We start from the raw sequence: 15786 nt of genomic DNA on the forward strand, positions 1-15786 counted from the left end.
TATATTATTTTACAGCTCTTGAAACACCCAAGAACCATTAAATTTGTTGTTATTCTAGTGAAGAATAATTTAAAATCATAAAGGTAAAAATTACTAGGGGGAGTTTACAAATATTTGACAAATATTGACATATGTGGTAGAATGATGTCATTCTTTTTTCTTTCAGTTTCTTAATATGCATTATCCTTTATAACACCACTAATTGATGGGAAAGAAATTTAAGCAGTAGGAAACATGGACATTGTAAATTTATTTTTTAGCAGGAATTACAGCTGGATCAAAAATTCAGTTAGGGGAATAATAAACAGAATAAAGTTGGCTTTCAAGTGATCCATTATATAACAAAATGATAACAGAGAAGAAATTGTCTCTGTGTCTCTAATAATTGAATTTTTGTAAAATTTTTTATATGGTAAGGGAGGACTGACTTCTGTAGCCATTTTAACATTTTAAGGTTCATCATCCCTGTGTTACTTACTGGGTGAAAGTAGAACTGAGCTATCTCCCAGGAAGAAGGAGCTCATAGCTCATTGTAGGCTAAAAATGTCCCCAAAATATGTCAGGTTCTCATCCATGGAATCTTTGAATGTTACCTTTTATAGTAAAATAATTTTTGCAGATGTGATTACATTAAGGAATTTGAAAATGTTGACAGTGTCTTAAATTATCCACGCAGACAGTAAATGAAATTACAAGTGTCCACCTAAGTGGAAAGTGGAGGATAGATTTGACTATAGACAGAAGAGGAGGCAAGGTTGCCTTCACCTTCTTTTGATGTAAAGCACAACTGAAGTGTGTTTCAATTGAAGGTTTTTTCTTGTGTGTGGGGTTGGAGAATACTGGGGTTTGATTCAGGGCCTTTTGCTTGTCTTGCAAGCAGTCTACCTGAGCCACTTCTTAACTCAGAAGTATTGCCTTCTAACACTTTGATTTCCATCAAATGATACTGATTTTGGTTTTCTGGCTTTAAGAATTCTAAGCAAATAGACTTTTCTTCTAAAAGAGCCATCAAGTTTGTGGCAGTTTGTTGCAGCAGCCAAATATGATGTGATATTATTGCTTGCTTCTGTGGTGGGAGGGTTAAATTTAGGATACTTTATGTCATGACCTCATTGATAAAAGAAAACAATTACTAAGAAGCCAATAGGATTGAGTAGTATTTAGTTTATCTATTAGGAAAGATGGATATGGACATGTTATTTGCCTTGACATTTACTTTGCTACTGACATTTTCTGGCTTTGTGCCTTCTATTCTGATTTTGCATTTTATTGATTAGCTAAATTTTGATAAGCCACACATGTTTATAAAATACAATCATAATGAGCATAGCTGGACAAGAATATACTTTTATAGTGATTTACTTGATTTTGAGGCTTTTAATGATTATTTGAAATATAAAACAAATAAGGCAATTAGAATATATAATTGGGACTTTATAATAGGTTGACTCTAGAATAATGAATGTAAGTCATTAATTGAAAGTTAATTGGTAACATCGGCAAAGTTTATCTCATATTTTGGGAATTGCATGCTTCACTTGATACCTAGTATACAGTTGGGATTTATTTGCACCACACCTTTGAGTCTGGTAGCATATTAAGTTATGAAGAATATTAATATTACTCCAGAACAATTACTCATTCATTTGCTAACTGATTAAAATTCATGCATAATTTATTGAAATGAATAGGGATTTTGCACATAAATCTCCTTTTTCTCAAGGGTCTAAAAACAAAATGCATATGCTAATATAAGGCACTTTTTACCTCCAACATGAAAAATTTAATATGTAGTGCTATATTAATCTCATTAATGTGAGTTTCACTTCTTATAATCATGCTGTTAATCAATGTATATTTTTTAGCCTCTCTTAATATTGCCACAGTTCAAAATTTGAGCAATTGCTTCTATTATTAGATTACTGCCTTTTTTGCCTGACCATAGCAATGAAATATAGAACTGATCAGAGTGCAATACTACCCTTTTTTTGGGCCAAGGCACCAATTACATTAAATTCACTTCTTTATTTTCATATAACATTAGTGTTGAATACATTTGGTTTTAAAATTTACAAAGTGGCTGTCTAAAGAGAAAAACAAAGCAAAAACATTGCATATAGGGATTTATGTATTTAGAAGTATAGCTTCTTTTAAATATTTTCATATAATGCAAAGCTAAAACATGTTTGAGTTTACTCTGCCATTACAATATGTGTATCTTTTGAAACTAGGCTCCTGGTTCTAAGTTTTATTTTATTTACATGTCATTGCCTTCAATTAGAAATGACAGAAGACTATGCTTGTTTCTGATGCTGCTATAGCTTTTTCTTCCCTTCCTCTCCTTTCTGTCTTCTGCTCTCCCCTTTTGTTTGCTCCATATTTTCTATGGCAAGGGTATCCAGGATTTTGATGGTTGAGTCTAGCATTGGATAGACACACATAAGATCAGGTTTCTATATAATGATACATTTGTAGATCAGCCAGAGTTTTTTATTCATAATTCATTTCCATGTTTTTCCTTTTCATTCATCATGTTAAGTTTCAGACTTCTGCAGGTAATTGCTGAATTGTAGAATGAGTGAGACATTGTTGCACAGTGGTGGAACTGAGAGCTATGGATTTTGTATTGCTTTCTACTTTAAGTTAGTATATGAGCCATCTAAAATGAAAACAGACATTGCATTGTACATTTGAAACAACTCAATTTATTCACAAAATACAGAGTGACTTAAAATTTGTATAGTGAGTGGGAAAAACATTTACTTTTTTTCCTATTATGCTCATTTTTCTATTCAGTTTCATTCTAGTTTAGGACTTAGAGAATAAACTTTAGCTTTCATTTTCTCCCTGTTTGCTAAAACTTTTGTAAACGCTAAACATGAAAGTTATTAGACTTGTTCATAAAATTTTAAGATTATTAAATGTATAGCTGTTTCTCGTTTTAACTGATAAATGAAAATTCTAAACTATTTTGGTTTGATTAAGCTTTTACTTTTGAGAATACCTTCATTGAATTCATTTGTGAAACTGGAAATAGTGCACCTGGGAGACATTTTCAACTACATATTGTTAAAACAATTTGCAAACCATTAGGATCAGAGATTTTATAGTTAAAGTTGATGAATCCGTGTGAACTCCTTTTCTGTAGAAATATTTCTAAGTGAGTACAATTTATATAGCGTATGCTATGTTCCTCGATTTTAGTTTTATTTTCATTTTAAACATGAGCATAGTGAAACAAAAAGTTATGTTATTCTTTCAATAGTTACTTTGAAACCTCTTTCCTTAGTTTTAAAACGATGATCATTTGAGGGGCATTACTTATTTTCTTAAAGTGACTTAGAATAGTTAAAAATATTGTGTTATATCTAGTAAACAGTACACTTACTCTTTGTTTCATATGTAACCCTCATTTTAAAATAATAAATTTATTGTGACTATTTCTCCCACACAATATTATATACAATACCCCAAAGCATAGAACAGCCTATTAATTAGTAATTTTTCAACAAATATTTTTCATGAACTTTAAAGGAATATTCTTAAATGACTGTAACCTGTGTAGAGATCCATATAAGCTGGTCTTATATATAATGAGAATTACAAAGCAAATCCTGCACTCCAGCTGAAATTCTTAATTCACTGACAGCTGTGTAAGAAGGCAAGGCCTTTCTGTGGATCTTCCTCCCCTCCTTCTTTCCTTCCTTCCTTTATCTTTTTTCTTGTTTTTTCCCCTTTATATATATATTTTTTTCCTGCAGTGTATTGGCATTAAATATTTCAAAAGATACTGTGCATTCTTTACTTTCCTATATTTGTATTTTTCCCAGTCCACCTCTATCTGGGGTGGGACTGGGTGAGGAAGCATTTTGTGGTTGCATTAAATAGTTTTCCTTTATGTGATTTACTCAAACTCTACAAAATAATCCTTAAATCAATTTGGGGGTAATTACCACCTTATTAAGGTTAACACTTTCCTTTAAAGCTTTTTAACTTACCCAAGAAGTGTGGCAAGTATCCTAAAAGTGTAAAAACACCCCCCGACACACAATGTACTAATTACAACTCAGTGACATGAACATATTATTTATTCACTGTGGACAGTCCATGTGGACAGAATTAGAGCCATGGAATCCTTCATGGAGTCATATAAGTACTGCGCCCTGACCAATTGCGCCACTGTTGCTCCATTCCTTCCCAGGGTCATCCCAGTCTTTCACCTGCGTTTCTTTGAACAAAATAACCTAAGTCCAAATTAAGTTGTAAAGTATCTTTGACATTTGAATTTAATATTTGATACATTGCCTTATCAAATATTATTCCCAAAGGCCAGAGATAGTGATTTGGATTTTGCGTAGGTGTAAATTTCAGTTTCTTGCTGCATGTGCAAACAAATTAGCACCTGGTATCAGCTTCTGAGTTTAGCTTTGTTGTGTCTTCCTCCTTATCTCATTTTCTTGTGCTCTGGAGAAGTAGGAAACAGAGGGAAACCAAAAATACCACTAGACATTCACAGAATATCAGAAATTACTCTGTTAGTAGCTAATGAGAGTTATTTACCTCCAAATATTTTTTTTCTTTTTATCCCTTGTTTACTGTGCCTGTTCAAGTTTATTTCTTGGAGATGGAGTTTTTATTGAAAGAAAACTTGTGCTAAAATGATCAGAAGCCTTCACAAAAGTGGGTGCTCTTTAAAAGTACAGTTGCCTGACCACTCCTATCTTGAATTTCTTTTAAATATGTATTACGTGCTCCTAAATAATTCATTTGCTAAAACTTTATGCTTTAAAGGACATTAATATATCTCTGTCTTGCAGTATGTTACATTTTTATCTAATTAGAGTTCACGCTCATCTATCCTAGAACCACCAAGACCCATTGCTCCTCCCCAGCTGCTTGGAGTTGGGCCTACATATTTGCTGATTCAACTGAATGCCAACTCCATCATTGGTGATGGTCCCATTATCCTGAAAGAAGTGGAATATCGTATGACATCAGGATCCTGGACAGAAACCCATGCAGTCAATGCTCCAACTTATAAGTTATGGCATTTAGATCCCGATACAGAATATGAGATCCGTGTCCTACTGACAAGACCTGGTGAGGGAGGAACAGGGCTCCCAGGACCTCCACTAATCACCAGGACAAAATGTGCAGGTAAGACTGAACAGATGGCCATTCTACCTTGTGAAGGAATCTTACCTAGGACATGTAATATACACGCAGTCTTAAAACTTCTAATTGTTGCATGATGCAGATACACTTTCCTAAGAATTCCAATGAATTAGGTGATTCTTCACATTAATTATGTCATAATTTGGCTGGTATGAAAACAATCTGAGTGTTTATTCTAGTATTTTTATGAAACTAGAATTTTTTCTTGTGTGGTAATTTGATGAGTTTTCTGTTTTCAGCCAAAAAACCCCCAGATCTCTGATACTGTAAGTGAGAGTATTTTTGCGAGATACCTTTTCAGTTCAACCAAATACTGAAAACTTAATTGTGGAAATTATGTTCCTCAAAAATTTGCTGTAGTTCGTACAGAGGGCAAATCCTATAATATAGTAACAAAAGTTATGCAAGAGTAACTATTTTGTGCAGAAAATCATATTGTTGAGAATTAGCTCAGTAACTTGACATCCACAAAAAATGCAGAGAGGTTTTCTTTGTTATTGCCTTCCCCATGCCTGAACCTGATTGTTGACAAACAGGATGTGCAAACCAAACACAAAGAAAGAATAGAAAAACAATGTAGTGAAATGTATGATTACTTTCCTTACTACACCATATTGTTATAATGATAGTAATTGTTGGTAGTTACCAAAAGACACTAAAAATTTTATCATCTATGTTATTTGAATGCATTTTAGTGACGTTTATTTTATTATTAAAAATAGCTTAATTTTTAGTTTAGTTTAAGGAGGTATTTTTTTATCCATCCAACTTTATGTTGAAATAACTACAGAATTAGTACATGTATTTGTCTTGAACATTTAATGAGTTCATTTCTGAAAGTGAAAGCTAAAACTTTGGAAATCCATGTAATATTAATACTTTTAAAATTTTTGTTTCTTGAACATCGGTTTAGTATTTAAAATATTATTGGGCTACTCACCAAGAATTCTGATCTACAATTAAGGCAAACCTCATTCAATTACCTGGTATACTATAACCCATAAACATCTTTTAATCCAGCTGTTTTTATATACTAATAGCATCTATTGAAAGCTGTTTACTAATAGGAAGTTTAACTTCTTAGCCATTCATTAGCTATTTAGACTGTAGTGAGTCCATTAGTTTGTTGATTGGTCTCATACTTAAATCTGGCAGGTGAAAAGCAGTTTAAGATACCGTACAAGCCTCCATGACTCAGCATGAATCTCATAGGCTACTTTTAAATATTCTGTAGACCTGCATGCTCCTATTTGAGCTCATGAGACAAATGTTCTTAGAAAAGTAAACTTTCTAAGGGAGGGGCAAGTTTACCTCTCAACAAGCAGAGAAGTAATTGAAAGAGGAAACAATGAGGAATATCCCTTGCTAACTTGTTAAAATGATCCAGAGAGTCCTTTCGACTGAGTATATTGCCTACATATGTTATCTAATAAAATTATCTTTTTCTACATTTAATCTTTATAACTAATGATCTTTTCCTTGAGTCCTTTACCCAGGCTCCTTACTTTTAAAGAATGCATTTTATTTTTTTACTTTTCTTATTTTCATCAAAATAGTTCTTTAAAAATTAGCAGTAGGTCACATTATATGTTACTGTAATATAATTTTTGTTTAAGCTAGGGACTATTAAAATTGATCCTTAGTGTAAGGGACATGGAGATTTCAAGTTAATTGGACTATGTTTCAAGATGAGTTATACTGTAAGTGTTTGAAAACACCATTTTAATGAACACCAATTTATCCCTATTGAATGCCTCTGTTCAGAGTGCATATTGACCTGCAATAAGTAAAAATATGCCAGTGAAGTGCTTTGAGGTATTTTATTCTGAGAATAGTATCATTGTTGTGGAAGTGGATAGAATAAAAATAGCTTACATTCATAACTACTTTCTAACTTATGAAATGCCTTGACATTTGGGAATTATTTTGGTCTTTTTATTGAATTCTGTATTTGGGAAACACTTGTTTACTTTTTATGGAATTAAATAGTATCAAACTGAATCACTTGTTGCCTTACTTCCCAGTGTAGAAATTTTGTTTTTAATACACTCTTTTTCACACATGATGAATTATACATTTATTATAGTTAATTGATGTCTTCAACAAGATTTGTCTGATGTAGGAGTTTGGGAGAGGAGAAGTGATATAGACTAGATAGCAAGTGATATAGACTAGAGTTTAGATTTGAGAGAAACCATGGTTACTGATTCATTATAATGTTTACTAATCTTACTCTAATGTTAGAAAAGGAGGAAGAGCTCATGGAAGTATATGTGGTATTTATTTTTAAACATTGTATATCTAAACATAAAGTCAATGTCAGTTGAAATTATGATGTTCCCTATTGTATTAGTTGATTTTAGTAAAGATTTCAAAAGCTTAATACTTACTTGTAATCTGGGGAAATAATCCCTTCAAGATACCAAACATAACCTTTAGTGAAAGTTCCCATCTCATTCTATTAAACACTACCCGCCCTGAATACTGAAATGTCAATCTATACAGTCTTACTTTTTATTTATTTGTTATTTTTATTGTTGTGCTGAGTGTGGGGGTACATTGTGGTGTTTAAAAATGTTCTCAACGTATACCAAATATATCATACTTGAATTCACCCTTCCACCACTCTCCATTATTCCCCCTCCCACTATTCCTGCCTGGAGTAGTCTTAACAGGTATCATTTTGCCATTTACATACATGCAAACAGTCTACTTTGATCATGATAGAAATAAGCTGATTTCTAATTGTGGAGATTTACCATTAAAATCATCTTATTGAATAAATGTTGATTATTTTGAAGTAGCTCTTTTATCACACCATACATGTTAGACCACCAATGAGCCTTAAAAGTAAGCTAAGTACTGCTTAGCTCAGTGTGTGTGTGTGTGAGTGTGTGTGTGTGATCTCTTTTGCAAGAAGGTTTTGTAAGTTACAGAAGAATGATGATTATTTTCTGCCTTTCACAAATTCTTATTTTATTTTTCTGTATCACAGAGGAACAATTTATGAAGAGTACCTTAGTTGCTATTTACTATTTTTTATGTTCTATTTTAATGCATTTAATCCGTTGACATTTTATTTCTGGCAATAGTAAATATTTTTTACTTGGAGGGAATCTGTCAATAAATAATTTTACGGCCAGCCAATTGAAAGGCTTTACTTATGTGTATAATGAATAAAGTTTTACATTTTTGAAGGAGAATGTAGATTTTTAATAATTAATTATTGATTAGTACTACTTTAGAATCACCCTATGAAATGAATATATAACATAATATTTCATGTACCCACCCATTCTGTTAGTATTATTATCTCACTTTTGTATTAAGTAATTTTAAGAGTGGAAATGGGGAAGGGGCAAAACAATCAGCTGCTTGTCCAATGTTAGTCAGCTGGGAAGCTGGGTCTCAACCTTATTATTTGTTGTTTTAAAAGCCTCAATTCTTCTCCCTCTTACTCCTAACACAACTGACCTTTCCTCCTCTCTTAAAATAGTACAGAATGAATATATAAAATTATAACAGGTGAAATCTGGGAGACATGTACATTTTTTTTAAATTAGAGGCTATCACAACCAACTTACTCCCAGAGAAAGCATAGTTTAATGCTTGCAGCCTCACTTTTATTGAAAGCGCGGTGGATTGGTGCTTAACACTCAAATATAAGCTGTGTTTTATACACTTTAAACAGTTTTGAAAAGGTGTAAAAAGTGTTTTAGTTTATCCTCTTATGAAAATGTCCTACCTAGTTAGCAAAGCTATTTTTTTTTGTTTACTTTCTAAAGTACATTAAAGTCATTTGGTAAGTGCAATTACCTGCTTCAGGGTATCTCAAGGTGGGAGAAGTAGTAATTATAGCTTGTTGTGGCTGAAGCCAGCTACGCCTGCTTCATGTTCCTCTGTGAACTTGAGGGACATGATTATCTCACTGTGAACATACAGCCTGACCCATGTTGTTGTTCGCATACGGTTCCTCAGCTATTTTGTAAATTTTTAAAAAGTGACATAAATGTGAATTAGTTCAAAACTCCAATGAACAATCAGAGAAAGTATGTCCTTTTTTTGTTTTGTTTTGTTCTATGTGTCTGTTTCCTCTGGGTATACCATCTGGTATAGAAGCTAAGAAAATAGTTTGTCTTTCTTATAAAATGGAGAGAAAACATGCCATCATCAGGAATTGTCTGCATTCCATGCTTAGGCAATTGCATGTTAAAGTTGCTCTTTTAAATTGCCTTCTGCTTCTGGGTAGCCAATTGTGGAACACCTTCATGATTAACTGACATTTTAGCAGCACCTACTTCATAGGGAAGGTCAGTAGTTCAGAGTATCCAGAGAGTAATATATTTACACATTTGGGAAAACTACTCTGTACTTTTATACGCTCGGCAATTTTTAGTGAAACATATAGATCTAGGAGGAAGTGAAATGGAAAGTGTCTGCTTTCAAATGTAAACATACTAAAATGCATTTTTTGTCCTAAATCCAAAATAGAAGAAAAAATTAGGTATTTACTGAAAACCACATTTGTGGAATTAAATTTTGGCCTTTTTGCTATGGCTTCATCAGTGAAATAGTAACATTGATTTTTATCCTGATTAAGATAGTTATCTATCATAAAGACTAGTTAACATTGACTCTCAGCCTGGAGCTTAGGACAAAATTCTTCTCAGAATTGGCTTGGTTTAACAGTGTAAGGATATTTACTATTTGATTCAAACTGAAGGCTTATATCGGGCTTGGTTTGAAATTTTTTGAGATATTACCTTGTATATGTTCTTATGTTTTGTCTTTATTGTTTTTGAACAAGAATTTAATAAAAGCAATACTACTATTATTGAAGTCAAGAAAACTAAAGATAAAAAGGTATCAGAAAAATAATGGAAAACAGTTCTTCAGTTTTCTTGAAAATCACAAATAAAATCTTAAGTTTGATTTATTTATCTTTAGTGAGTAATCTGATTTTGCTTTTCAGATTCACTAGAGAATATTTCCATTTGAAAAACATGTATTCACAAAGCCTTTTGCTGTCTTCTTTCTTTGCTACCAGTACTGGGTTATGTACTCAGTCTTCAAGGTTATATAGGCACTGTTTTCATGTAAGCCCTCCATAGTGACTCAGGATACACTTGTAAACAAAGTAAAATGTAAGGGGAGATGAGCAGAATTACAAACAGAGGGAACCTCATGTTTAACCCAGCTGTAAACACTGCTGATGTATTCTTCAATTTCTGAAAATAGGTAGATTCAGCAGATCATTGTCTAACTCTGGACTGGTGGTTGAATTGTGACTGATGGGTACACTGTGGGTGGGTCTCACATGACACAGAAGTTATAAAAAGCTGTTTTAGTGAAGCATGCCAACATTACTAGATTTGCTTTTACAAAGATCATCCCACGCCTAAGGAAGATGGACTAGATCTAAGGAAGGCCTAGTGGCAAAGAAAAAAAAATGAACACATGCTGTATGTATGTATATGTATATACATATATATGTACATATATATGGCCTGTAATCATTTCTATGGAATCTCTATCATTTTAGATGAAAAATGAGAAATCTGTAAGTTACCAGAAAATATCATTCTTATTAACCAAGAACATTTATTTCAATAAATGGCTTTTACAGATATTTTTAAAGTGATCTAAATTAATTAATTGCTTGAATTAATTTTCATCTTCAATCCTATCATATAACATTATTTTAGAGTTAGGAAATCACAAAAGATTGGACAGAAATTAAAAAGGTACTGTATATTTAATACAACACTTATTTCACAAATTTGAAGAATCAACTTGAACCAGTTAACATTCTTCGGATTCCTGTTTTTAAGCAATTGATAGCCTAGTATCATAACCATAATGAAAGCATAATAAATGATATGATCACTTCTTCAGAAAATTCTTCAGAAATCCAGAAAAGTGAGAGACAATTTCTGGCAAAACCAAATAAATAAATTTTCTTTAAGCATTATTAACTTTTCTAAAATAGTTGGATTAATACTTATGTTGAACAAGGCCAGAGCCTTACCTGTGAAATAATGTATAAAACAAGCCTGGTCAGTAGTCACCATGAGGATGGTTTACCTTCCTTTTTTACTTGCATGCAAATTCCATAGGGTACAGATGGAGGTATTGAGGAAACAGATAATAATTCATATCCTAAGTTAAGTCATCAGAGTATTTTGCTTGAGGAAACAGATAATAATTCATATCCTAAGTTAAGTCATCAGAGTATTTTGCTTTTTTACAAAATCTCTGTAGAGACTGTAGGGAACATGGATTTGAAGGAGGGATGGGAAAGATAGAGACAGAGAACAATGACACACCAATTTATTAGGGCTATCATGCTAGGATCTCCCAGCCCGAGTCATGAAAGTTGAACACAGGAAATTTTGCTTACTATATTTTTTCTATTTTTACCTCAGAAGCAGGATGTACGGTTGATCATACATCACAATTCATGGCATGTTTCCTTATAGATGATGTCATCATTAAAAATGTAATTACCTTTTTTAACTAGAGTTGAATTGCTTTCAACTTAAATTTTTCTCTCCAACTTACATTGTTGATGAAAAACATTTGGTAAGCAGTGAAAATGACACTATATTTATTTATCCTTAGTACTTTACCACATGTTGAGTCTGGTAATGGTATCATTAAATACTTTTTTATTGGCTTCATCTGTTTTTATTGAGTTTTGCATGCTGCAATCAAGCTGACAGGTGGAAATTATTTGAATAACAGCATCAGTCTCATTATATGTCATGGATTTCCCCTCAAGTCCTAGGACTTTTATTTGATATCAGGAATAAAAATGACTTTAACAACAAAATGATACAATAATAATGTCTAAATGATAATAACACAGGAGTATTTGATGAAGAAAATGACTTAAGTAGAGTTAAAAAAAAATAGGTCCTATATCAGACTCTAAAGAATGTGTTAATTATGAAAACAAGTTTTAGAGACCCAGCCTGTGAGCTTCTGGTATCTCTTTGATGGTGTCATTGTGGTCAAAATGGCTCATAGACTTGCTCCTGATTTTCTTCTTTTTACTTAAAGAATCTACCTCATCTGCCTTCAGTTGTCATGTCCTACTAACTTCCATTTTTGAACTGTAATATGTATTCTTGGCCTTGGAATAAGAAAGGAAACTAACTCAGGCCAAGAAAAAAAAAAAAGCCTGTAATCTTTGTAGGTTTTGTTTTCATTTTTGCTTTATTTTTGAGTAGGGTTTGGTGGGAAGGAAGATAGTTAAATGATTGTTTTTGAAACTCACTGATCCAGACCCATATTAGTTATAATTAGCTTGTTGAGGAAGTCTTGGTTACGCTGTGTAATTTTCTTCTTGGAAAAATGACATTATCTCATGATTATTTTCATCAATTAATTTGACTCTAACCTAACCTATATCTGAATAGGGACTCATCAGCTTAAGAAATTCCTTTCAGGTCTTTGCTGTCTTAATATAAGATAGGTCATTATTATAGCATGTAATTGTCATGGGGGTGACTCTTCCATCCTCCCTGGTATCCTCTAACCTGTATGTGAGCCACAGTAAGAAAAAAGCATATTCAAAGGAAAGAGATAATTCTTGAATTCCAATCTAGAGTTATATAAGTTATATTATGCTTTCTGAGCCCAAAAGAATATAAACTTCAAAGGACTGGAATTCATACCCTTCACATCACCCTAGGCAAAAATCTGTCACTATATATGATATGGCCTAGAAATCATTGCATAATGTCCATTTTAAATTGTGTCAGCTGAATCATCTCAAGAAAGCTAAACTTAAATGATTCATCTTTCTTTCTTTGTGTATATTTTCTGCCTCTACATATTCTCTGTTTATAATAGAGAATAAAAACTAGTCAGAAAAGAGCTTATTTTTATGTTACTTAAATTACTCCATTTTAATCCTCCATATACTTACCGTTGTGTTTTTGTACTCATGTTACATGTAAATCTATAATTTGTTATTGCCAAAATGGCGACATATATATATGTATATATGTATATATGTATACACACAGACACACACACACACACACACAGACACACGCTTTCTTTTTGAGGGAGGTATACTAGGGTTTCAATTTAGACCTCTTGGTAAGCAGGCATTCTACCACTTGAGCCACACCCCAAGCCCAAGACTTTCCTTTTAAGAGTAATTTATGTTTAGAATTTGGATAGCAATTTAAAATTATATTACTGATGAATATTTGAACTGGCCATTATTCCAGAGTCCTCTTTCATGCTTCTCAGTCTATTTGTACAAATGTGCATGAACCTGACCTCTAGTAAGAAATTTCTTCTTAGTTGGAGAAAATGTAATAGCGATGCTATATCCTTAAGATGATCTCTTTAGAGGTTCCTTGCTGAAAATCCTATCATCTGTAAGGACTACAAAGAACTAATATACCCAAATTGTTTTGTAAAGTATATGAAATAAAACAAGATATAAAATTTTGCAAGTATAATTTTAAAAAGACACTCATAATGCTGCAATATTTATTGTATTGTAATAATGCTGATGACAACAAGGCTGTGTATGCAGTCCTATGGTTTTAGCAGGAGAAAGTACTTTATAATTAATCAAGTCCATCCTTTTCTATTAATCACCATTCTGGGCACTTGATTCAATAGTGAGGTGATTTGCTCAATACCAAATAGCTACTTGATTAGAAAACAAAGCCTATCATTTTTATTATATTTTCTTGTTTTCTTTTACTTGAAATATATTTGGTATGCCAGTTACTGTTGAAAATGCCAAGAAGTCTAAGATGAAGAGTCTTCATTGTAAGGCACTCAAAATCTAAGGAGTCATGGTCTTAATATTGTATTTGAGCACTTACTATATGCCAGGGACTAGTGTAAGGTTTTAAAAACAAATTGAGGCTCCCTGAGTGCATATCTGTGCTGATTTCTCTAAAGGTGTAGAAGACAGATGTGTAGATAAACAGTGAGGCCCCTGAGCAGTGTGTGGATGTCCCCATGTTACACAGGGGACTGTGAAGTGTGAGTGCAATTTTACCAAGCAGCCAATCAGAAGGGTCAGTGGTTATAAGTGAAGCTTTTGGAAACTGTAAGTTCAAGTCTTGCTCTGATATTTACTAATAGGCAAGTAATCACTCTCTTTTCATCTATAAATAAGTGTAAATAATTGAACCAGTCCAACTTGACATTTGTAGACTAATCGTCGAATATGTACTAAAACTAAGCATCAAACTTAAATTTTCAGAAATGTTCCCACCCCTTTGTTAAAAACTTATTGAAAATAAATTGTTTAAACTTGCAAGTGTATTATTTCCAATTATTTTTAAACATATGTATCCTCAAAGTTTAGTAATTATTTTAAAACATTACAGCATTATATATATTCCTTATGCCATTTATTTCTAATTTGTCTGTCTGTTGGAGATAGCATGTAATGATACTCTAATACTCCTCTCTTCCCAATTTTATCTTGGGAAGCTTAAAACTACACTGGCAGGCTAACAGCATGGGAAGTTGTATGCACTAGAAATTGCAGCTTTTTTTCCCTCCTGTCATCCCCTAGTTTGGAGGAACTAAAAGCTTGTTTAAGGTACTAAATTTTTTTTCTGTACTCTACTGGAGATAATTCATGCAGTGTGTTTACTTAGCACTGTGTATGACACAAAGTGCACAGTCATAGTAGATCTTACTATATTATAAGCTATTTCATTAATAATGGTTTTTTCTACTATTATAGAAAGTATAGACATGCAGAAAACCTGAAAAAATTATGAAGTGAACACTCCTGTATCGACTGCTATAATGTAACTTTTGCTAGATTTGTGATATCACTCAATTATTCAGATATTAATATCTTAATTTCTTAATCAAGGGACTGATTTTTTTAGAGAATGAGTTGCATGAATTTTTTATTTAGAATATTTAAAATGATTTGTGTTTTAGAAATATTTCTCTAGTAGTAGTTTAGGATAAGAATTGAAAGTAGATTTCAGGGAGATTAGAAAGCTGCTACTTCATTGTAAACAAAAATTGATCAGAGCTTGAACTGAGAGAGTGGAGATAAGAATGAGAAGGGAGGGTTGAAAGAGATTTGAGAGGTGTAATCAGTAGAACCTAGTGACTTGTTGGAAGTGAATTCTGGCTTGCGAAATTGAGGGATAGTGGCAGGTTTTAACTTGAAGGAGTAAAACATTGGAGAAAGTCTTAGAAGGAAAATCTCTGTGTTTATTTTGAGAAATGAGCTACTGGGTAGGCAATTATATTCCTGGATCTATGGTTCAATAGAAAGGACTAGAGAGGGCAGAGAGCAGGATATACAGATTTGAGTGTCGTCTCCATTTCATTCCTTGTGTGAGAGACATGGTTATGCTATAATTTCTTTCAACTGGTCATTGAAGTAAGCTTCTTTCAAACAGTTTCTGAAATTAAACTCTTTTTAGGAGACATTCCGCTGTATACATTAATATCTTATGGTATGACCTATTAAAGGTAGATGCTGTTAATGACTTTTATATAGAAACAAGTTTAAAATATATAGGAAGTTTTGTGTTTATAAATTATTAAATTTCTTTAGAATGTGATTTATAAAGGGTCATCAGTTTGTTGAATTGTGAC

General features: G+C 32.5%; 1 protein-coding gene across 16 annotated transcripts in view; it reads left to right on the forward strand.

Annotated features, from left to right (window-relative positions):
- The window catches only part of Ptprk (protein tyrosine phosphatase receptor type K), a 504921-nt gene that overhangs the window by 299595 nt on the left and 189540 nt on the right, over positions 1-15786 (forward strand). For all 16 annotated transcript variants that reach the window (XM_074075059.1, XM_074075053.1, XM_074075007.1 and 13 more), the window contains exon 7: positions 4864-5157. In XM_074075059.1, coding sequence (XP_073931160.1) covers positions 4864-5157 — 294 coding nt within the window. The remainder of the gene's footprint in view (positions 1-4863; positions 5158-15786) is intronic.

The sequence above is a fragment of the Castor canadensis genome, chromosome 1 (assembly GCF_047511655.1).
Source record: "Castor canadensis chromosome 1, mCasCan1.hap1v2, whole genome shotgun sequence".
In the NCBI taxonomy this organism is placed as follows: Eukaryota; Metazoa; Chordata; class Mammalia; order Rodentia; family Castoridae; genus Castor; species Castor canadensis.